Source organism: Triturus cristatus, chromosome 1_2 (assembly GCF_964204655.1).
Source record: "Triturus cristatus chromosome 1_2, aTriCri1.1, whole genome shotgun sequence".
NCBI lineage: Eukaryota > Metazoa > Chordata > Amphibia > Caudata > Salamandridae > Triturus > Triturus cristatus.
This window is the reverse complement of record NC_140580.1, coordinates 988,365,861-988,391,404: the sequence shown is the minus strand read 5'-3', so window position 1 is coordinate 988,391,404 and position 25,544 is coordinate 988,365,861. Positions and strand designations below refer to the sequence as shown.

At 47.5% G+C, this 25,544-nt stretch overlaps 1 protein-coding gene across 1 annotated transcript in view; it reads right to left on the bottom strand.

The window, feature by feature from the left end:
* MAMDC4 (MAM domain containing 4) overlaps nt 1–25,544 on the bottom strand; it is a 394,635-nt gene that overhangs the window by 214,653 nt on the left and 154,438 nt on the right. The window contains exon 13 of the mRNA XM_085611032.1: nt 7,223–7,336. Coding sequence (XP_085467158.1) covers nt 7,223–7,336 — 114 coding nt within the window. The remainder of the gene's footprint in view (nt 1–7,222; nt 7,337–25,544) is intronic.

Genomic DNA, 25,544 nt, shown 5'->3' with positions numbered 1-25,544 from the left:
GAGGAATGATGCAGGGCATCACCAGTTGGACATACCGTAGATGGCTTAGGACGGTGTTTCTGTATTTTTCATGGAAGTGTTGATCTCAGTCAGACTCTGTGGCTCTTTACAATTTACTCATTCTCTTGTTTTCTTACAAGCCCTCTCACATGCTCATTGCCTCCCACACTTTCATGGGGATCTGTCTATGACTCGAAATTATTCATATTCAAATATTGTTTAGCAAACTAATGCTTGGACACAGTTAATGGCCATTCGCCTAATACATATTGGATAGTATGATATCTGCAGGGCTCTAAGCTACGAAAACATGACGATATTTTGTGGAATTTCCAAATCTCTGACGTACACCAGATTAATCTGTACCACTACATTTTTACACAACAGAACCATGATTCCTGCAGCACGGAAGTGGTACTGGTATTGTGTGGCTATCAGGGTCGATATGGCACTGAAATCAAACCCTGGATCCAAAATAAAATTGGCGCCATTCGCGAACCAGAGGGCTAAAAATGTGTCCCACATTTGCAAATAAAGCCAGTTTTAAACTTGTACAGACACGCTGAATGGGTATTTTGTAAGCGGAAGGAGACTGGTGTTTGCTGCAGGCAATGTGCTCTCATAATATCAAGAATATAAGCAGTTTAAACCATGGCACCAGGCCATAAAAGAGGCCCACAAATGGCTAAAAAGCCGGCCCACACATTGACCTTTCAGACCAGCCATCGGGCGCTGCCTGCTTGCCCTATAGGCCAGACCGACCGTGGTGGATATTCACAGCAGCAAAACCACACTTCTAAACAGTCCTGACTTATTAACCAACGACATTTTGAATTCTTAAACTAGTTGATTTACTTTTCAACTTTGTAAGTTTGGGCTCAAATAACCCAGTCGTCAACGTATGGTTGGGAAAAAGAAATAGGGCTGGCTGAAGGGGTCACGCATCACATTGTGCCCAGTCGTGGCTCGTGCAGGTAAGCGCTGTTTGGCAGCACGGGGGCATGGCAGGGCGGATGGGAAGTGACAAACAATGGAATAGGGAAAATAAAATAGATAAATGAAACCACTTACCTTGCGCTTGCCGCATTGCCGTAAGTTAAGTGGTATTATTTATTTATTTTATTTTCCCTATTCCGTCGTGTCACTTCCATCCCCTCACCCCTCTCACACCGCACCGCGCTCACTTGCAGGGACAGCCACTGATTGTGCCACTTGTCAGCTTTGAATTTTGGTTTGTGTTGTATCATGTTTTCACCACTCTCTCATGCACATGGTGCTACAGACTTTCCACAGGTGCATGTCAATACGCCAAGCATTAAGTGACTAAATCCTGAAATGTGTGGCAAGTGTCCTGTATGGCTAATGACTTGTGAGCAAGATGTCTTGCAAACCAGCTCTTTTGCCAATCAGTGACAGATAAAACGCACTGCCAAAAGATTAACAGTGTAAAACACATAATTAGACCAAATCTAAAAACATGATTGTATACCCTGAATCTCTACACAAAAATGAGGCGAGCAAAAAGAAAGATCACAATTTTTAGTGAGATTCTTAAACATCAACATGCAAGCAGACTTAGGGGGGTTTGAGGACATGAGCTTCTTAAACATCAACATGCAAGCAGACTTAGGGGGGTTTGAGGACATGATCTTCTTAAACATCAACATGCAAGCAGACTTAGGGGGGTTTGAGGACATGAGCTTCTTAAACATCAACATGCAAGCAGACTTAGGGGGGTTTGAGGACAGGAGCTTCTTAAACATCAACATGCAAGCAGACTTAGGGGGGTTTGAGGACAGGAGCTTCTCCATACATTGTTGGCACTACACCCTCTATCAAATTCGCAAATTCCCTGCTCCATTTTAGCTGTAAGAAACCACAAGGAAATCAACCCAAACCCGACACGAAGATGTCGGTAGTAATTTTCCAGAAATAAAGCTGCCAAGGGAAAACAAACCAGCACCCGAGAGATAGCTCAGAGAAAAGGAAGGCACAGCCGAGAGAACAAGCAGATTAGGCGCTGTGCAGAGAAGAGGGTGATGACCAAACATGCTCCAGTAAGAAACAGCCAAGACGTGGACAAGAAAACAGGAATATGAGGCCCATATGAAGCACAGAACAAGGGAGGACGTGGCCCAAACATGTCAACCAGAAATATGGCCTAGAAAAGAAGACTATATGGATGAGATGAAGCTCAGAAAAAAATGTGCCAGACATGGCCAAGGGGATAAGAAGCTCAGAGAAGATGAATGAATGAATGAGAGGAATTTATAAAGTGCAGCAGCTGCTCCAACGAGAGCACCCCAGTGCTAGTAAACCACTAGCAATTTCTTTCTACAGAGAGGCGAGGAAAAAAGATGCATATTTCTTTAAAAAGATGCATCTTTGAAAGGGCTTTGAGCATAGCCTCTGAAGACATATTCTGAAGATGGTCAGGAAGAGAGTTTCAAAGTTTGGGAGCCAAAGAGGAAAAGGCCCTGCCTCCAGCTATAGGTTTATGTATTCTTGGGATACACTGAAACTTTTCGTGGGTAGAATGTACGTTTTTGCAAGGTTGATACTTTTTAATCTTGTTTTGAATGTAATTCGGGCCCCTCATTTGCAGTGCCCTAAAGGTGAATAAGAGTGCTTTGAGTTTTATTCTTTGGCTGATAGGATGCCAGTGGAGTGTTTTAAACCGCTTTGGGATTAAACTGGGTTGTGGAATGTTCAGCACAAGGGGAGGCACGGAGTTCTGAACCCGCTTTAGTCTATTTACAAGCTCTTAACGGGCCCCAAGTAACAGGACTTTTGCATAATCTAGTCTAGATGTGATTAAGGCATGAGTGATGCACTTTCGTGCATTGTCTTGTAGAAATTAAAAAAAATTCTAAGTAATTTCAGTAAGGCAAAACAAATTCTGGCAGTGGCCTTGACTTGTGGCTTAAAAGAAAGTGAGGTGTTTATATTAACCCTCAGGTTTTTTGCCACGGTGGTGTGTCCTAGGGCTTGTCCCAATTCTGATGGCCAAATTCTCATTGTATCAAGCAGGAAGGATGTGCCAAACACCAGGAATTTGAATTTGTCAGAGTTTAGGCAGAGGCAGCACTTATGAATCCATTTCGACCCTTGCAAGATACCCTGGAGGGTGGCTATAACAGAATCCTCACCATTAAAGACAAACAACAGTTGGGTATTATTCGCATAGGACACAACAATAAACCCCCAGGCCTGTGCAATAGCAGCGAGGGGGGCCATGTAATGTTAAATAAAGTAGGACTGAGGGCCGAGCCCTGGGGTATGCCGCAGTTAACTTCCATAAATTCTGAGGTGTAGAGGGTTAGGTGGACGGCTTGCTTTCTGCCTGAAAGGAAGGATGTCCAGCTCCAGACGGTGTTTGCTATACCAATTTCTTCCAGTCGCTGCAAAAAGATTTAATGAGAAACCATATCAAAAGCAGCCGATAGATCACGTAGGACTAACATCATTTTTTCCCAAAGTGAAGCAGGATTTTAATAAAGTCTGTCACTTCCAGAAGGGCTGATTCTGTACTGAAACCAGCCCAAAAAATCAGACTGGGAGGGGTGCAGACAGTTGTTCTCAACTATAAATTTGATAATTTGGCAATTAAGATTCTAACATCTTCCCCATCACCGGGACTAAGGAGATGGGTCTATAGTTGCTCTGATTTAATGGGTCTAAATTAGTTTTTTTCAGCAAAGGGAGTACCATTGCTTATTTCCAATTTATAGGTACCGTTCCAGTTTATAAGGAAAGATTAAACAGAAAGTTAATCTGTAGAATGAGAGAATTAATTGCACGTTTGATTATATGCAGAGGAGAGACGTCTAGTGGGGAGCCACATCCATTTTTTTAGGTTGAGCCTAGGCAGCGCGCATGCGCTGTCTGCAAGACCTGTTGTTATCTCCTCTATCGGCTTTGGCATGCCCATGAACTGCCATTTGTTCGTTGTTGTGCCATTTAGAAATACGGGGTTTTTATTGGTGCATTGGGTCTGATTATCCCACCTTTGCGTGCTTGGGTCACGCCAAGGCGATTTCACTCATTGTTTGCTTGCGTTGGTCATCCCAATAAGTCCGGGGTTCCTCCTGTCTCATCCTGATCTGCCCTTTTATTTTCTAGGCTATCAACATCGTTTTAGGCCGTTTCACGGACCAATGCTCTGTTGGCACCTGCAAAGTGGCAATTTCTGTCCGGTAGCTGTTGAGCTATGCCAATAGCTCCTACTCAAAAAAATGTAAGACCTATTGCATTTCTAATGCTTGTTTGAATAATAATCCGTTCAGAGTCCTTCAGAGACATCCTGCCAAAAGTGGTTAGCTGTGACAGGATGCTGTGAGGTTTTAGTAGAGAGGGGGGGAGGGGGAGCAGTATTCTGACTGTCTTTGAATCTGGAGTACATTTTTAAAACTTTGTCATGGAAAAAACAAGTTTTTGGGAGAATTCTTGAGAAGAGGGAAGTGATTATTTGTCTGATTTCGGATTCAGGAAGGAGTCTACAATTTTAAATATGGTTCTGGGTACTTGTCAGTTTGCTCAATTTGCATGCAGGCTTTAGCACTTCTTATGTTTTTCCTAAACTGCTTCAATGCAGGCTTGCAAATGAGTTTATGTGTAGCTGCAAAATTACGTTGCCATTTCCTCTCTAGTTTTTTGCATTTACGTTTTTCTGCTTTCAGTTCTGCAGAGCACAACGGAGCTGAGGAAAAAAACTTTTTTCAAATGCACAATTTTATAAAAATTTGATCTTAGATCAAAATCAAAGGCTATAATTGCCTTATCAATATCACCAGACTGATCAACCTTAACTTGAGTGCAGGTCACATTCAGTACTGCATCCGAGACTGATTGCCAAGGCCGTGATACATCACCACCTTATTTGCTTTTGGGACCTGCTGAGAGGGTGATTTAAATTGAAAAGAAATTAGATGATGATCTGATCAAGCTAGGGGGAGTGTTTTCTCCACTTAAGGGTGGGCAAATTAGAGAAAATAACGTCAAAGTGTGGCCGCCAATAAGTGTGGGGACAGCAACATTTTGAACTAATTTAAAGTCAAACATTGCTTCAATCAGCTGTTCAGCAGCTTTGCATGACGGATTTTCAACATGAATGTTGCAGTCACTCAGCACCATCAAATCAAAATTTTGGAGGACCAAGGTACATATTAGCATTGTCTAAAATCTCACAAAACTGTGAGTCGGCCTTCGGAGGAAGAAATTGACCAAGACCTTTATGGTAAAAAGCAAGGGCCTCAGCTTTGCCCTGTACATCCACTGGATGTACAGGGCAAAGGAACTTGGAGCGGTAAATGATGGCCACCCCACCACCCACTGCCCTGGTTCTATCTAAATGTGAGATAGAGCCTCCATTAGCAATGGCTGATTCAAGATCCAGGCCCACATTTTGTTCAGCTATGTTTTGGTACGAAAAATATGATCACAGTTGTTTTCATGTAAAATATGCCAAAGTTCTATTTTATGTTTGGGAAGTGATCTAACATTTATTGAGCAGGATTTTAAAACACCATCTGCATGTAAATTTAGTTTGGGAATTATAGAATCGTTTGAGGTCAGTCTAATATTTCCCTATTGAGATGGCCTCATGTGTTCCCTATGGGAAAGTCTCTTGTGGTGCTTGTGAGAAGATATCGAGGGTCTAATACAGGGAAACTCGTGTTAAGATGTAATTGAAAGCCACAGTTTGGACATGAAAACTTGCTGTTGCTTTCTATGTCACAAGAGAGATGGTAATTACATTTGGGTGGTTGAAGGCTGAGAAGAGGGGCCTTACTGAAAACAATTCTTGCCAGTTCTGGGGAAGAAAGGGCAGCAGGTGGTGGTGGCTGTGATCTGGGCCTGCCACTGGTGCGCCGGCGGCGCGCCAGCAGCACGTAGCCATGCTTGCATCCTGATTAAACAGTATGGCAGAAGATTGAAACGCCCCATCCAGGCTCTACAACTAGGGCGAGCGGCTACTTCATCAGTGGCCTAAAAAGTGGTACTATTCAGCCACCATAAGCCCAAACAAGATTCAGACTTAAGACTGACTTTAAAAAAAAATGATTATGTACAAAACTAATTAAAAGCAACTCCTCGGAATAATGTAAAATACAACAGATAAACAAATGCTAAACAAAGAAAACACCAAGTCGTCTCACTTACAGGCTGAACAGCCCAGAGAAGAGAAACAAAAGGCCCAGACACTCCCAGAAAAAAGGAGAATATAACCTGGACAGAGCTTAAAGGTGAGAAGAGATTTACAACAAACAAGGGGTAACCCTTTAGTTCTAGTGAACGTAGATAAACTTGAATTGTAGAAACACAGTAGTTCCCTCAGAAGCACTTAGTAGTAAATTATTCTTTCATTCACATGCAAGGGTACCAAATGTATACCTCTATACACTTTTTTTTGTTTTTGTTTGATATAGCGCAAACTAGACCCGAAGATATCAGGTATCAGAGTGCTTTAGATGAGCACCAGTTTCGTTACAGATGGACACATTCATTTTTGTTAGGCACAGTAGATTAAGTAATTTGCCCAGAATCATAGGATGTTGAGCGTCGTTGCTGAGACTCGAAACCGGTTCCCCAGCTTCGAGGTCAACGGCTCTAGGTAAAAGGCAACATCCTCTCCCATACCTTATATGAAATTAATGCAAATTAGAGAACCCACTGCTCACACAAATAATTGTACAGTATAATTTCAAAAATAAGTGATTTCAGGAGAACCACTGTGTTTCTTTAATTCAAAAATGGAGAAGCAGGCCCAGATGCAGCAGAAAAGGTACAAGCAAGCGTAGAGAAAGTAGTAGACCTTGAAGCAGTCAATACATAGAAGTACATTTCCAACCCCTGCCTAAAGAAGAAGAGGAAGCGAGGCAGCTTCAGCCCAGAAAATATATGTGGGGTAAAAGCTCATGACCCGCCCTGGAAGCAGGCAATACATTTTCTACATAGTGTTATCTGTTACTTAGGTTGACTTCACCAAGTTCAAAAGTCACATGGAGTCATTTTCTTATAGCCAACAAATATAGTTAGTAACTTTGAAAAAAAATCATATCTCTTTCTGTCTTCAATGGGGTAAAGTAATCTATGAAGCTACATACAATTCACATACACATATCTATACACCCTCCCTGTATTTTATACAAAGACAAATATATTTGCACCTAAATAAAGCGAACGCTCTACTAAGGAGATCTGGCATTAGTTAAATGGTTACCTTCAACAAAGCTTGTGTTTTGATTGTTATCAGATGTATTTAGTTCTGCCCACTTCAGTCGCCCTACACTGTGATCCTTCCAGTTACCGTTGATCATCCTGATGTTGGTTTCCCCTGTAGAAACAAAATAATTTTTAATGAAGGACCATTGCAGCTGGTGTCTCAAAGAGCAGAAAGATATGTTTTTAGTTTTTCAGTATACCCTTCTCAAGGCAAAGTCCAGTCTTCATCTCTCCCTTCCCCAGTATCTACCATGCTGGTTGGTAAGGATCCATGATTGCATGTGTGCTCATTTCTTTTTCAGCTTTTGAAACGCCCCAATGCTCCATGTGCTTTAGAAGCAAGAACCATTCTCAAACCTCAACCAGACCTTACTCGATGTTGCCACCGCATGTCACTCCGTCACTAGCCATGGTCTGCTCTTCCACTCATGAGGTAGAGAGGCTGTTGGTAAATCACTTTAAGCAAATTATGGCTTTGAAGTAGGCTCACCTGCATGATGCTGCCCTGTACCATCTTTACTTCATTCCATCAATCTAATAAAATATCAAGGCAGACTGCATTGGTCATCTGGGAACCTACTGTAGATTTGCTTTCCTTCTGAAATACCTATCATGTGTGGCTCCCTATTACTTCAACATTGCTGTTGCGATCTCATGGTGCTCACAGAAGACTGCCTTGTGTCGCCCCGCTTCTTCTGCCTCACTCAGGTGTCCACACACTCTATGTATGTGGCAGTGGGCAAGCAGGGCTGTATTACTCCTATATTGTGTAGTTGTACCTGGTTGTAAATCTACTAGCAGGTGCAGGGTTAGTGTGTTCTAGAGTGTGAATTATCTGAACGTTTGGGAACACTCTTACACTAATATTTTTTAGGGTGTTCAAAATAATTTCCATGACCCATTTCTACCCTGAGAATAATGGACGAGTTACTGCTGTCGAGACATGAGTATTCTGTTTCTAGGGCAGGAATTGGCCTGGAACACCCCCAAAATTGGTGAGGATGTGGGTGAATGTCTCCACAAAGAAAGAAATTGCCTGTGCCGAAGAAACGAACAGTGCAATTGCTCTAATATAAAATCATTTTCAAATGTGAGGTTGTACACTCTGTACAATTATGTGTGCGGAAATGGCTGTGCATGAATGTAAATCAGAATTCACATAGTTTTCCAGGGGGACTCCTGGACTGATGCGTCTTTCACCGCTGTCCAGGAGCAGTCAGACCCAAGTCATCAAACGTGACATGGTTGTTATCATACTTCTTGCACGTATTTTTTGTCCAACCACACTTAGGGCACCATTAGCATGGCGGGCGGACTTTGCCCCGGGAAATGGGACCACCTGCAATGCATGCGGCGGTCCCGCAGTTACAATTAGGATGCGCCCGCCACACTGGCGGGTGCATCCCGCATTGTTAACATTGCGGCGGGCGGTGCAGAAAGCACCGCCCGCCACAATGCCAAGAAGGCATGTCGTGCACTTCCATGCACAACATGGCAGGCACCGCGCGGTGCTTGCCATGTTGTGCATGGAACTGCAGGGGGGTACCATAGGTACCCCCCATGTGCACCCCCCACCCCCCAGGATCCCTGGGGGCCCGCTATGGGCCCCCAATGGCAAAAACCGCCTGCCTTTCCGAAAGGTAGGTCCCCGCCTGCATAATAATATGGATGGTGGTGTCTACCAGACACCGCCACCATATAAAATGCTTTTCCGCCCGGTAGGCAATCGGACGGATTGCCTACCGGCGGAAAACCGGCTGACGGTCTTCCCGTCCGCCAGGGCCCCCGTCCGCCAGGGCCCCCCCCGCCATGGTAATGTGGCGGGGGGAAATCCTAAGCGTGCAGAGGTTTTTGGCGGGTGGATCACCACCGCCATACAGGCGGTGGTGATCCGCCCGTTAGCCTAATGGACCCCTTAATGTCCATACCACAAATTATGCAGTCAATTCTAAATTGTGCTTTGTACTTACTAATTGGTTTACCTGTTTTAGCCAGGCAATGATGATCCGAAGACTGCGATGGTTTGCTCTGCCTGCCATGCCTGCCTTACAGGACAGGCCACTGAACCTTCAGGACGTACTGCATAATATCTGACATACTTCTATAGTGTTGTGGTTACAGAACAGGCAGTTTTTAAGATGCTCACGTCACCCAAACCAAAGATCACATCTGGCATCTTCCCAGTCACCACATTACAATTTGTCCTTATCACATTCACAAAACACCATTTCGATATTCAATAATGCGCAAATAGTCATCTCCTCAGAACACCGCAGCGAGACCCCTTACCAAAGCCACATATGTGGTAAAGCGCTGCCAAACCAACAGCACTATCGCTCACCACACCAACATGCACAGTGGCATCACTCACACAATACCTTCATAAGAATACCACATCCTCAAGAGCACAAGATTACATCATAATGACCTACCTGGATTGTGATGCACCAGCAGAGTAAAGGACAACCAACCAACGGAATGAAAAAATAGAAAAGCCCTTTGGCAAACCCACCAGTACGCATAAACCTTCACAGAGATCTTCCAAAATCAAAATCATTTTACTTTCACATCAAGCCACACACACTTTGTCTAAATTGAGAGTAGAACAGACTGCTTGACAGCCTCTCATAACCAAACACAAATAAATAACATGCCCACTTAATTGATGTGTACATGAATGCACCTATAATAGACTGGAAAGGGTGGGGTTTACAGGCCTATTCTTATGCATGCATTGCTGGAATACCTCTATATGCTGCGAACAGCGGTGATCCCAGGGCAGGAATACATGTAGAATATGCCAGAGTAGAAAAGAACAAAAATCAGTGGAATAATTAAGTCTTCTTAGTTTTTTTTTACAAATAAATTTGGAAGAAGCCAAAGAAAATGTTACAAAAATATAATGCAGAGAACAGCACCTAAAGCTACAAGTTTATGGGTTTAATAAATGGATGAGATCCCTGAGGAGACACATACATTGTGTCGAAAAGTTTAAGGGATTATTTATTTTCTGATGCATTTGTGAGATTGACCATTGTGCGAGGAGAAAGAAGCAAAAAACGCAGTTGAGCTGAAAAGGCAGGAGTTGCTTTGTTGCTCTTACATACTTTAATACATTGTGTGTGCCACTGGTACAGCTCCAACTAATGGGAAGAATAGTTGATGTGCCTGAGTATGCAGCAGCTTCACACACTGGGCCTTAAACTGACCAGACCTTCTGTTTCAGGTGTTAATGGAAATGTACTAGAGCTTGTCTCACTACTTGGATTTTTTTTTGTCCAACCATGTTGAAGGAGGTGCCACTTATCTCAATAACTGATCATAGCAGAATTATTTGAATAGGTGGAACGTTTGTTTTCTGAACTGTTTGTTATCACGGTTGATGTGGTGATGCTGTATACAAACATTCTTCAGGACACAACCTTATAAGTACTGAAACCCAACCATAAAAGATATTCTATACTGGACCATCTCTTTTATTTTGACCTTGTAGTTTATGTTTCAAAATATGTTTGTCCTTCAGCGGAAAGATACTAGGGATGAGGTCCTGAATGTGGGGTGACTTGTAAATTGTAGCGGGACTCATCGCTTGTCTTCCTGCATTGGGTCCTGAGCATATTGACCCTGATACCCGGCCACTGCAACCACCGTTCCCTCCAGCCGCCGCAGCAGCAACAACCATCGCGGCTGCAGTGTGGGGGGACTACGAGCCCCAGAAGCCTCAGCGGCCGGAAGACGCCGCTAGTCAATCGCGCCAGGAGGCATAAAGCGCGAGCAGAGGCCCGACGGAGCGGGTGCCTTGTAAATTGTAGCGGGACTCACCGCTTGTCTTCCTGCATTGGGTCCTGAGCATATTGACCCTCATACCCGGCCACTGCAATCACCGTTCCCTCCCGCCGCCGCAGCAGCAACAACCATCGCGGCCGCAGTGTGGGGGGACTATGAGCCCCAGAAGCCTCAGCGGCCGGAAGACGCCGCTAGTCAATCGTGCCAGGAGGCATAAAGCGCGAGCAGAGGCCCGACGGAGCGGGTGCCTTGTAAATTGTAGCGGGACTCACCGCTTGTCTTCCTGCATTGGGTCCTGAGCATATTGACCCTGATACCCGGCCACTGCAACCACCGTTCCCTCCCGCCGCCGCAGCAGCAACAACCATCGCGGCCGCAGTGTGGGGGGACTACGAGCCCCAGAAGCCTCAGCGGCCAGAAGACGCCGCTAGTCAATCACGCCAGGAGGCATAAAGCGCGAGCAGAGGACCCGCGTTGCGGGACGCGCGCGGGCGGCGCCGGGTTAAGCCCGGGCAAAGGGCGGGCCGTTTGTGGCCATCCGGGGCAGGGAGAGGCAGGGCTGGGCCACCCCCTTTCCGCGAGGTAAGATGGGGGACAACCCTTGATCAATGATAGTTCCCCTGTTGCACATTGACTGTGTTAACCATCCGTTGTAAGGACCCAACCACATATTATTGACAGAGCCCCCTTATTTGTGCTGTGACTTGTGTTGCCTCGGTGGCCAGCTCCTGGGGGGTGCTGATGACGGTTTTTCTGTTGCTCCTGTGTTCTATCGTGTGACTGAGCGAAGAGTTCCCCAAAATATCGTGGGCTTTCTTACCTTATCGCTTGAACGCTTCTGGAGGTACTTTGTGGGTTGAGCTCCTTACTCCACGCCAGGTGAAAGGAGAAAGGAGAGGGGCGGGACTGCTTGTCGTTTGTTTTTCCGTTACGGATACGGCTACGCCCGGACTGTTGCGTTTCTTAATTACGCTTGGTCGCAGCACTAAGATTTTCTTTTGCGTTTGTGTTTTGTGCTTAATGTTTGGGTGATTATTTAACAAGTATTGTAAAGCTTGAACACTGTTGGTAGCATTTACGTGAAGTGTTTGTTATTTAGCCTAAGAGTTAAAAAGTGTAATATAAGTACACCAATGGCTAAAAACAAATCAACCATGGATAACTACCTAGTAAAGGTGGTGAGTAAAATTAATAATGACAGAAGAAAATCATTGGGACGGGATAGTAGCATGGAGTTAACGTCTACGACTATTGACATTGGCACCAGCCCTAATGTTATTGCACCTCTTGTCACTGACTGCTTACTAGCGGAGCCTCCTGCACTAATGGTTGTGGACCAGGATGTATTAGACCTGAATTTATTGAACGAGCCCAGGGTCATTCCAATAGTACACTCTCCTGTAAAGAGAGCGGTAAGGAAGTGTAGGAAAACGCAATTTAAGCGGGGGGGGGGGGTGTACAGCATAAGCTACTACCCGAACCAGCTCAGAGAAGTTCCATTGGCCATAAGGAGACTATGACCAATAACTGTGGCTCTAATATAGATATGAGCTCAGAAATTTTGGCTCATATAGCCAAGGTATTAGAAGCCAAACTGGAATCTGTCGTTAAACCACTTGTTGAAAAGATAGATTTATTATCAGCAGAAGTGACTAGATTGGGTGGTCTTCTATCTAAAATAACTGACGTTCAGAGTAATCCACAGAGTGAGATAGTGGAACAACATGGAAAAGCTGTACAGCTACCGTTGACTGAGAGTATTTGCTCACCTAATCCCAGGGTGAGAAGCCGGATGGCCAATAAAACCACCCCGTCTAAAATAGCTTCAACCAGACCAGCATGGACTCCGGTCCCAACAAAAAAATACGCTCCATTAATCTACCTCCAGAGTGTGAGCCATATGTTGTTGTTCTTTCAAACGTTCCACTCCTTGACTCCTCACAGCCTAGTACACGAAATGAATCACATGACTCTCTCAAACGGAAAACAGTGTCCTGGTTGAACAAAAATTGTGGGTTCCCCGTAAACTATTCAGACCAGATACTATCGACTAGACGGGTTTCATGGATTGGTAATGCCAGGAAAACCTGTAGAAGCGATTGTATAATTATAAATTTTAAATATCCCCAACATGTCGCAACTGTGTTACTCAGAGCAGCATCGTTGGTACTGGGAGAGAATAGTGTGGGTGTGCATCCCTTGGGATATTTCTATAGTCATCTAGCCAGGGCTCCACCGGTTAACATTCTAAGTAGGTTTCAGAATTCTAACAAATGCCCAACCTTCCAGATTCCTACAAATAACATATACTTGGCATTAAGTACCCTGGATCAGAATGATTGACTTTCGTCGGTCAGTAATTCCGATATAGAGGCAACTGCAGTCACTCAGGCTGGGGATATGAATTCGAGTATCATAGAGCCTGAACAAACAAAGATGGAGGCTCCCACATTATCTTATGATGCTAGAGCTAGGCCTGTCTCGACTCTTAAAGCTATGGTAATTGATGAGCTCCCAAACAATATAGGAGCTAGTAATGCTAGTCTGAGTGAGGCTGGACAGTGCTGCATTAGGAGTATTGAGATAGAGGGGATTAATACTGTAAAACTCCCAGTTGATGGAATTAATTGTCAAGTAGCCCTGTAGATGGTGCAGCAAGGCATGACAGATTGGTGAATGTATCTGTAACTTGCCCAAAAGAACATTTACCTGTTAGATTAACATCATGGAATATAGCAGGGATAGCCAGGAACCAACGGGATGCAGCCTGGTGTTCCTATATTGAGGAGTATGACATCATTCTCCTTCAGGAGACTTGGGCTATAGAAATGCCGCATTGACTAGGGTACAAATCATTTTGTTGTGACGCAACCCCGTCAGTAAGAGGAAGAGCGTCTGGGGGCTTGGTGATCTGGGTAAGGGTTACTCTGGAACTAGATATCACCCAATTGTCGATTTCTTCCCCCGATTTACTGGGATTAAAACTGGTGACTAGGGGAAAAGAAACTATATATTTGCTAAATATTTATAATAGACCACACCCTCTTAATAAGGAATCGAAGGTGGTAGAGCTCTTGGATTCTTTTTTAGATACACTAAGACCAAATGAACAGGTAGTAGTTGGAGGGGATTTTAATTGTAAATACGAACCGGTGTTGGGCCTGGACATTCTATTTGATGAACAGGATACTGCAAACAATGTCCTGCCTCTGGATTCCACTGGTTCAGCTAAAAACTCTATAGCTGCTATGCAGATTTTACAAATGTCAGTGACCCATGATTTAAGGGCATGTAATGGCCGTTTCCAGTCCGATAGACCATCGGCTCCAACATTTTGTAAAGGCAACTGTAGGTCACATATAGATTTTATATTGGTCTCCATGAGCCTATGGTACCTGATAATTGATTTTAAAATAGATCATAGGACAGAGAGTGACCATCTCCCTCTTCAACTATGGTTATACTCAGAGCCTTTTATATCAAACATAGCTGTAGAAGTTATGTTAAGTAGCCCCCTTGGGGAACTCCAGGTAACAAACAATAGGCGTGCTATAAGATGGCCCTACATCCTGGCTAAAGAAGAGACGATGCTAAATATTTACAATACCTTTGCTGATACCATTGAAGCAAGCCAGATGCCCTTATTGGGCACCCAGGGTGTTTTAGATCTACATTATAAATTAGTAGATGCGCTAAGTCCTCATTTAAGTAAAATTTGCAAAAAGGATAAGAACCAGAAAGAAAATCATTTAGAGGCAGTTAATCAATGGTATAATAAGGATTGTCGTGTAGCCAAGTTCATTCTGATCCAGGCTGTTAGACTAAAGAACCCCCAGGGTATAAGTGATAGCAGACAGGCATATAATAAAACACTGACCCAAGCAAAAAAAGCGTGAGATGATGCCCTATGGGATGATCTTCGAAATGCGGTTAAACTGAGAGATCAGGGCGCCTTTTGGAATTTAATCTCAAAAGGAAATAAGAAGGGGAGATCACCTAGGGATATCTATTTAGACGAAAAAACATGGTGTGACCATTTTTCTAAATTATATTCTAATGTTAGTGAGGGGTTGACCATGGGGGACCAAGAGACTAATCTAACATTGGATAACTCTCCCTTGCGATTTGGTCTAGAAGAGACTATCGAGGCATTACAGGCCGTCAAAATGGGTAAAGCCCCTGGACCTGACAAAATCCCTGGTGATCTATTAAAGCACGATGTGGAAGTTTGGGGGCCCTATATTAATTTTCTATGTAATTCTATAGTGGCCGGAACGCCAATTCCCGAAACCTGGAAAGGGGCTGAAATTGTAACGATTTTTAAGAAAGGCGACCGTTATGATCCGGCCAACTACTGTCCTATAAGTTTAATAGATCTTTTACAAAAGGTTTTTGCCAGACATATTTTAAATAGACTTTTAGTATGGATAGAGGAGACTCAGATATTAACTAAATACCAGGCAGGGTTTTGGTCAAAAACCAGCACGGTTGATCAAGTATTCAGGTTCACGTGCATCTGCTGGAAATACATTAACATAAGGAAGGGCAGTTTGTACGTGGAATTTATTGACTTGAGGGCCGCCTTTGACCTCGTACCACGTAAATTGTTGTGGTCTACTCTAGAGAACATGGCGGTCCCTAGTGAGTTACTTAAAGAACTCATTAGACTACACACAGGGAATTATGCCAAAGTTAGATGGGGGAAGGGAGGTGAAACCTCAAAAGCTATTCCAGTAGGACGGGGTGTACGCCAAGGCTGTGTGCTGGCGCCTACACTCTTTTCATTATACGTTAACGATATACCTACTTACTTAAGAGACTGTAAACATGACTCCCCGAAACTAGGAGATGAGGCGATCACTGCATTACTTTTTGCTGATGATACAATTCTCATCTCACAGACTCCAAAGGGTCTGCAAAACTTAGTGAATTCCTTTAATAATTACTGTGTGGGGAAGGGGTTAGAAATAAATTTATCTCAAACAAAATATATGTCCATAAATCCCCAGAAGTCTTTTAGGAAGAATTTGGCCTTAAATAACCAAACATTGGAGTATGTGGAGAGTTTTAATTATCTAGGAATCATGCTGGATAGTACGCCTTCTTGGAAGGGGCAGTTGGAAAAAAGTAAACTAATCTTAAAACAAAATTCGATGCCTATTCTAAAGGTGCACGGCAGTAGTCATTCTAAAGCTATTACGCCGGCACTCGAATTATTTAAAGCGAAGGCTCAATCAGCGGCACTTTATGGCGCTGAAGTATGGGGGCACTCTTGTAAAAGCAACTTCGAGAAGGAAGAAAATTATTTTATACGTAGGTTGCTTAAAATACCAATCAGAACCGCCATAGTTCCAGTGTTTATGGATATTAACCTTAAAAGGACAGACTACCAAGCCACACTAAGGCCACTATTGTACTGGGTTAGGTTATGGACAACTCCGGAGTTGAGTGACTATAAGAGTGGACTGATAGAAATAATCCGGATTGATGGGTATAAGAAGATTGCGTGGCTAAAGCACATTTCCCAGTGGTTTACCAGGCTAGGGTTCTCCCACTTTTGGGAAGAACCTCAGAACATGACACCGCCCTTCAAAAAGCTTGTGAAGTCTACTTTCTGGAAATATATCAATGGCAAACTATTTTTTAGTTCAAGATTGGGCACACTGACCCAGAGATTTCTGACCATAAAGGATATTCCTGAATTTGAACAATTCATGGACGAGATAAGACCACCCTTAGCAAAAACTTTATATTTGCAATTTAGATACGGGGTCTTACAGACTTCTGCAAACACTTGTAGGTGGGGGGGGGGGTAAGGAGGCCAGTGGGCTGTGTACCCTTTGCTTTTAAAAAGCAAAAGAAGATGATGCCCATCTATTGCTTTTCTGCCCAGCCTATAAAAAATCAAGGGACCGTTGGATCAAACCCTTATGTAAAAACATGGCGATTAGGTCCTACAAAGAGGCAGAAAGGATACTCAAGTCAAATACCTCGCAACTAGTAGTGTTTTGTACAAGTAGGTTCCTATTTAATGCGTACCTTATAAGGAAACAGATAGGTTGCAAGTTGTAATGTACAGAAGCGGTTTGCACCCTCCCCTGGCCTGGTTAGTTATTAAGAATTGCACTGATTCCTCCTTTTTAATATGTTTTTAGGAACAAAGTTTTTAAAAAATCTGGCTTTTAAATCAAATTATAATGTATGTCTTTGATTTTAAAGCTGTAAGTTGCACAACCGAGATGATTAATTGTTGTTTGCCCTCCGTATTTGTATTTTGGAAATGTTTTATGTATTCTTGCTTTTATGGCTATATAAGCCGAAATAAAGCTTAAAGAAAGATATTAGTATAATGACAACTTTTGACCGAGGCTGCCATATCTGTGTATTGACTATTTTTGAGTCACTGTATACACTGATTGATACCTCTTTCTAATTCGAAAACATCTGAAATAGATTCTGGTACAAATTACATGATATTCAGTTTGTAAGGCCGGCTATTCCCATCTGAAGGTTTTTTTACCAGGTTAAACAACGGCTATAAAATTGTGGTGCACGTTTCGTGGCCACATACAAATACCTTTTATTGATGTGATCATCAAAGTCTAATGGTCTAGAAGTATATAGATTTATTTATGAAGAAATCACCAACAACATACTACTGCTTTCATATGCTACACGACCCAATTGCCTTTTGGTCAATTCAAGAGTCTTACACAAAGTTCACTTTTGAGGTTACCGTGAAAAGAACTTGTGCACTTCAGATTGCTTCCCCAAAGAGAACCGTTGACTGGTATGCAAGAGAGGCAAGGGCTATGATTGGCTACATCGCTAGCAGCAGGGCCACAGGTAAAATTCTACGGATCATTTGGTATATGCCACCAAGGACAATCTGGTGAGTGAAGCGGTGTTAAATCTGATCAATGGGCATCAGCACTTTTTAAATGCTTGGGGACCTGCCTAGATAGGTAAGGTTGCATCTAAACCCCCCTTCCACAATATCTATTTTTTTTTGCAAATCTGTTTTTATTACTTTTTAGGTTTAGTAAAAGAATACATGGTTCGGCAGGATACATTACACACAGAAGTTCATGGACATATGCGGGTTGCTGATCCGTGCCCAGCCTAGTCAATTGAATATCACCTGCAGTCGAGTAATGTACCAACCGCCACCTGCACAGGAGCCGGCTGCATTTACCTCATCAGTTCTGGTGTTGTCTCTTAAAGAGGGGCAGCAGCCACCATATACCAGCCACTTAGCCGTACATGCAAACTTTTGTCGCCCACACAACTGAGGCGTTGAGAACAGATGAGTCACTAACAATTCAAAAGAAGAACTCATAACAGTGGCAGCGTGAACAGTTGTACACATAGAGTGCTCCCCCCCTTGTCCTACCCTCGACTCCACCCCCCTCCACCCCCGTGATCACCCCCCCAACCCCCATGGTTGCAGCCATCCCCATGTGTTCGCATACGCCCCTACCCGCAGGTCAGAGGCAGTAGGGGTTATGCTACCCCGTCTACGGGGCAGCCGGCAGTACGCCGTCGCTTGCGCAGGCATTTCCAACCATCCCCATGTGGCCCGTGTGACCCTCCCCTTCCAAGCGCCGGAGCTCAGCAAGCAACTGCTCCCAGCGATCCGCCATAGGTTCCTTCTGCAGCCCCAGGGTTTCCTCCCTGCGGATGGCCGTCCCCTCCGCTCTAGCCCATGCCTGGAATGAGGAGCTCCATGCCCGTGTGTGTGGTGAGTCATGTGCCTTCCATCTTCTGGTGATGAGGCGTTTTGCTACTACGAGCTCCAGGTCCAGAAATCTGGACGTTACCTTGTCTTTGGGCGATCTTTTAAAGTGGTGTAAAATGTGTTCGGGCCAGTCTAATGGGATGTTGCGACCCACACTCCCCTGCAGCAGCCCATTGACCTCTCTCCAATAGGCGCTCAACCCAGGGCAGCTCCACAGCATGTGCAAAAACCCCGCCCCTAGCTCTCTGCACCTAGGGCAGAGTGCGTCATTGTGGTGAAAGTACCTGTTAATCAACTCAGGTGTGAGGTAGGCCCTGTGTACTATGAACAGCTGGATTTGGCAGAACTGCATATTTCTAGGGACACGCACTGGGCCTTTAAGGACCCTCTCCCACTCCTTGTCTGCGAATGGCCTCCCCAGATCTCACTCCCATTTGTCGCGGAGCGGGCCCAGACTAACTGCCGTGTGCTCCCGTAACTAAGCCACGAACCAGCGGACCAGATGTCCGCCCCTCCCCATGACATGCAGGTATTGCATGGTTAGGTGCTGACGAGGCTCCGTAGTCATGTTCCCCCATTTGGCGGTCAATCTCGCCAGGAGTGAGCGGTGCGTAAGGAACCCACCGGGTGGGAGCCCGTCCTCCGACACTAAGGCTAATACGGTATAAGCTCACCGTGTCTGTATAGGTCCCCCAGCGTGTGCACATCTGCTTCCCACCAGCCCGTCAGTGTGGGGGCCGCAAGTACCCCTCCACCTCCGGGGGAGCCCTCCAGGGGTATTGCCGGCACGTATGGAACAACCGCGCGAGTGAGGAACAAAGCCCTCCGAAAGCACTTATGTGCCACAGCTAGGAGAAGCGGCAGCGGTCCCGTAACCGTAGCTAAGGGGTGAAAGAGTCCGGTCACACGCTCCAGCGAATAGGGCGCCGTGGCCGTGTCGTCCATGCCTCCATCAGCCAGCCAGCGGGCGACCCATTGTAGCTGAGCGGCCAGGTAGTAGTGTTCAAAACAAGGAGCCACCAGACCACCCCTGTCCGTTGGCAGGAATAGTTTTGCGAGCGCCAAACTGTGTCTGGCGGTTCCCCAAACAAAATCCCGCAGCATCCTATTAAGCCTACCAAAAAAGTCGGGGGGGACATACATCGGTAAATTAACAAAGTAGTACAGGAGGCGGGGAAGCATGACCATTTTGGCTAGTGCCACCCTGCCCGTGGTCGTCAGTGGGAGTGTGCTCCAAAAGTGCACCTGCGACCTGAGCGCCGTGACCACCCTTCCCAGGTTACCATCAAATAAGTCAGTCGGGCAGCGGTATATTTGTAGCCCCAGATATCGAAAGGTGCCTTCCCTCCATTGAACCGGCGTGCCATTCAGGCGATAACCCGGGTCCTCAGTCCCTGCGCTAAAAGCGTACAGACAAGATTTACCTGCGTTAACACGGAGCCCCGAAATAGTGGCGAAGGACTGCAACAACTGGGCCAGCTGCTCCGGCATACATCCCACATCCTTGACGTATACTAACAGGTCGTCGGCATAGAGCGACACCTGGTGAACAGCGTCTCCCAGCGGTATACCATCTCCTAGGGTCGTCCGCACGGCCGCCGCCAGGGGTTCCATCGCCAGGGCGAACAGCAACGGGGACAGAGGGCCCCCAGGCAGTGCCCCCGAACGGCCACCTTATGGGCGTCCCATTCCACCAAGGCACTGCTTGCCGTCCCCTCATTTGCGTCAAAGTATGCTAGCATAGCCGTGCCAAGGGAGGAGCGGAACTCCGAGTCCTCCAGCGCGCTCGGCTGAAGTCGCCAGGTGGGCACCGGCGGGCGATCCGCCACCCAGCCAATCCGAAACCATAAGGGGTTATGGTCGGAGTGCGTCCGCCCCAGGTACTCCGACTGCTCGATGAGTGGGAGCAAGGACCGGGAGCCCACTATCCTATCCAACCGTACGTGCAGGTCGTGAACTGCTGAGTAGTAAGAATATATCCTATCCTGCGGGTGTAGTATGCGCCACAAGTCCTGCAGCGACCAGTGCGTGAGCCAGTCTCCTAGCGCCCAGGGGCCGGACTCCGCTACCGTGGCACGGAGGGGAGGGAAGGATCTGTCCAACTGGACATCCAACACCATGTTGAAGTCTCCTCCCAACATCCAGGGGAGCCCAGCATAAGGGTGTAGAAGCTGCGTCAGTCGCACTAAAAAGGAGGCCTGATCCACGTTAGGCGCATATAACGAGCCCAGCAACATCTCTTGACCATTCAGCTTCCCCCGCACTAACGTGTACCTGCCTTCCCGGTCCACCACCACCTCTTTGCAATCGAAGGGGACGCCTGCTCGCACCCAGATCAGCGTGCCCCACGTGTGCGCCGAGTAAACGGTGCCATAAGTTTGCCCTCTCCAGCGCCTGGAGAGCCTTCCCAGCTCCGTCTGGGTCATATGCGTCTCCTGTAGGAGGGCAATCCCAACGGAGTGTCGCTGCAGATAGGAAAAGATGGAGTAACGCTTGGACGGCGTGTGCATGCCCCGTATGTTCCAGGTCACAACGTTAGTGTACGCCATCGCGAAGCTAGTCGAGCAAGCCGGGCTGGGGGCAAAGTGTCCGCGCCAGGGGAGGGGGGTGGGCCACAGTCCGGAGGGAGCATGTTAATGCGCTGCCATGTAAACAGTGTAACTATTATGAACAATTTAACAAATAGGGCGTATTCCCAACAGGGCATCCGTCCAATCCTCTGGAATGCTAAGTAAGATTAGGCTATTGCAGTGTAGTGCCTGATGGGGTGCGTGCGAGCGTAGCTACGTGTTGGTACTAGTTCCCCTCCCTTATCTCCGCTGAAAGAAGGAGGAGCAGCATCGTGTCAAGGACTGAACTGCCGTGCAGGCCCAGTGCAAGTCGTGGCGTAGGGAGCCCGCAGCTGTGACATCTAGTGGGGCGCACCATGTCCTACCCGCCCCCGCGAGCCCAGTCGCTCCCAGCGCTAGTCCCACGCCCCCCCAGTAGGTCCCAGAGCCCCAGGACCACCCAGCACGATGCCACGGCAGGCACGTGGCCCTGTCTAGTATGCGTAGTCCCTGCCCAGACTGTAACATTGCAACATGTGATCACACAATCAAGTCAGCAGTCTGTGGGGTCACCACTGGCAAAATCAAGTCTTCCGAGACCACCGTGGACGGGGACGACGCCCCGCTCGTGCCCGGGGCACTGTGCGCACCATTCTCCAGTCGCCCACTGGCAGGTGATGCACCAAGCGTCGCCACCGCCTCAAGTGCCTCCTGCCGCTCCATCCGCATACTCTCCGGGCTAGGCGCCACCGGTCCCGGACGCGCCAGCTGTCGTGCCCCTCTACGCCTAGATCGTCTCCCTGGGCGGCCGTCGATATCCGGACCATCGGGCCTCGCCCCCGTCCACTGCCCCGACTCCTCCAGCCAGTCCCACACGTCCGCTGGGGAGTCGAAGAAGCGGGTCTCCTCTTTTGCTACCACTCGTAGGCGGGCCGGGAACAGCAGGGAGTAAGGTAGCGCCAGCTCCCGGAGCTGTCGCTTCACCGTCATGTAGTTGCTTCTGCGCCGCTGCACGGCTGCGATGTAGTCTGGAAATAACATGACTCGGCTACTGCCCACAGTCAGGTCGCCAGACTTCCTAGTTTCACTCAGAACTGCATCCCTGTCCCGGTAGTTGAGGAGCTTGAAGAGAAACGGTCGGGGCCGGGCCCCCGGCTTGGGCTTCTGCGCCGGCACCCTGTGTGCCCTTTCCACAACGAAGTGCTGACACAGTACCCCTTGAGGCAGAAGATCCCTTCAGCCAGTTTTCCACGTATCGCTCCGGGTGCCTACCCTCCACTCCTTCCGGAAGACCCACCGCACGGATATCATTGCGCCGGGAGCGTCCCTCCGCGTGGTCCACCCGATCTTCAAGCGCATGGACCCGGTCCAGCACATCCTGCAATGCTGCGCTATGACTCTGGACAACAGGTTGGAGCTCCTGAAGCGTTTGGTCGTGTGTCGCTACCCTCTCGGCCAGTTTGCGATGGTCAGCGTGAAGGAGGGTGAAGTCCGATGCTACCTTTTCAATCCTCGTTTTGACGGACTCCCGTGTTTGGTCCAAGGTAGTGCTAAGTCTCTCCACCGCCGCAAGTATGGTGTCCATTTTAGTGGAGAGGGCCGCCGTTTGCGGCTCCATGTCTCCTCCCGACTGCCCCTGTGGGGGGTCCAGGCTCCCGGCGCGCAGCTGTCCTTGCTGCGATTTGTCTCGAAGCCGCACCCATCGCGTACTGCTGAGCAGTCGGCATTCACAGCTCGTCCCCAGACGTCGTAGGCACAGCCGGGCGTGGGCTCTCCGATCCCGCCAACACTCTGTCCTGCGCGGCCGCCGGAGCTCTTCTCAGTCCCCAGGGCCCAACCGCTTGGCCGCAAACAGCCGGAGGGGGACCGAGGACACCCCACAGCCCGCGCAAGCAACAGGCTCCAGAGAGGAAGCACACCAGGAAGGCTCCCCCGCTCAGACGGGGCGCATAGAACTGTTTGCCTCTTACCCCTCAGGGCGCCGCACCCCTGTACTTGTCCCCCGATGCGGCAACCGGCCGACGTCTAATCCAGGCCCGCTCCGGCCCTGCCAAGTACACCCGACTGGTGCCCGCCAGCAGACTGCTGCGTGCCCAGGCTCACTCGGGCTGTGCCATCTTGACTTTGCGCCCACTGGAGTGTTAGTCAGTCTGGGCGTGTCAGCCCCGTCAGCCGGCTTCACAGCAGCGGCCCCACTCCCTCAGTCTCTACGCTCTGCTCCCCAGCTCACAGTCTCATGAGGGGGCCCCAGACTGCTCTGCTGCGTGCCGTCTGGCGATCCCTGCAGTGTCCGGCACACCATGCGCCGCCGCGACCGCACACAAAATGGCGTCCCTCACGGGATGGCGCCCACCCCTGCCTATGCCAGGCCTCAGAGTCAGCAGCGGGCCGCCCGCGTCGCAGCCTCCGGGTCCTCCGGGCTCTCCAGGCGCGCTTCTGCACCTCTCTCCGCCTTACATCCCTCGACGTGCACCGGCTCCGAGCCACCCCAGTCCAGGTTCCTTTACCCATGTCTTGCCGCGGGTGCGACCATGCATCACCCCCGATGCCTGGGCCCTCCTCACTGCACGTCGCGCACACAGTCACTGCGGGCTCACTTTATCAGAGTGACCTGCATAGGCCCCCGGCCCCAGCTCACCTCGCTGTCCGGACCTCAGCAACGGCTCGAGACCTCAGGCTCCCCCTTCATTCCGGACCTCGTCGTCCTCCCGGGCCGCAGCTCCATGGTGCTCCGCCGCTGATCGCCCCACAGGGTGCAGCAGGCCTCCAGTGTGCAGTCCAGGGCGCTGTACTCTGCCGCGCGCCACCTCCTCTGGGCCACTCGCAACACCCCAGCACCCGGCAGGGGCTCCCGCCAGTCCGCGCCCTCAGGCGGCGTCAGCCCGCAGCCTTCAGGGCACTCCGTTCACGGGGTGAAGGGACCCCTCGTACAGCGCCGTCTCCAAATTGCCTCCCAGTGCCAGCGCGGGCTCCAGCGGCCGGCCCCTCCTCACAGGCCGCCGCGCGCATCCTCTCCTCCTGAGCCACGCCGGTTCCCGGCGCCCTGCAATCGCCGCCCGCTGGGCTGTGCAGACTCCTCGCCGCTTCCCCACACCGGGCCCGTGCCCAGCCACCGCGATCTGCCCCCTCACAGGATTATTTCCAGGATCGCCAGGAGGTAGCGGTCGGAGCCTCAGTAGCCCGCGTCCGCCATGTTGCCCGGTTGGCCACGCCCCCCCCTTCCACAATATCTTTTGATTGATATGTAGACTGTTCTGTTAGTACTTTGTCAGTAACTTGCTCAGAGATGTAGATCGACTTGAAAGAAATATACTTCTGTAAAATTTAATTCAGCACCTTACCATTTAGTAAGTAAACATTTTGAACAGGCACATAATATTGTGTGATTTTGATAGTCTTCTTCTGGTTTGTTTAATTTTAGACTCATTTAATTAATCAACTCAAATCCTAATTGAAAACCACCTAACCTAGCAGTGGGAATGTTACCTATTACAGTCTCTGGACACTTGAGAGTGTAATTTAGATTGGTAAATGACTTTGTAACGTTTTCTGTATTTGTTTAAATCTTTAAAAAAAGATGCTCATATTCTAATATTTTCTATATTTCTTTCATATGGCTGTATATAAAAGATAGAGGGGTTTCACATTGTATTGTAATTATGTTATCACTCCTACATAATTCCTCCATTAATTGGATTTTTTGGCCAATGCATTACTATCCATCATTAATGAGTATGCCTCATTAAGAGTGCCTGTTTAATTTCGAAGGGGTTGTAACTATATTTAACAGCCACTTTTGAATTACAAGATCAATGTTAATACCACATATTAAATATATTTCACCTTTTCCATTTGGCTGCTAAAGTAGGTGAAATCTCAGGGTGAAACTCCAGAAAGGATCGGGTTGGATCGGGTTCGGGTTCGATTTTGGGTCCCAATTCCCTTAATAAATTCTTATTTCTGAGGGGATCCCCAGGAATCCATTTGTAATCTGTGAACTATCTGCCCCACTGAGATACAGATGCCTCTGATATTGATAACCTGGGGAGGCAGGAGAATGAGGGAAATACCAGCCATTTTGTGTCCGACCCAGAACGGGCTCACAAGTGCTACAGTGGTTGTGTGCATCTATCATGCATGGGATATTCAATGGAATATTAAACCAGTTGGAATACTCCCTCTTGTGTCTTCATTCTTTATTGTTATGATTTTGATAACTTGGATTGTTTGACTTTGAGTTACCAAGG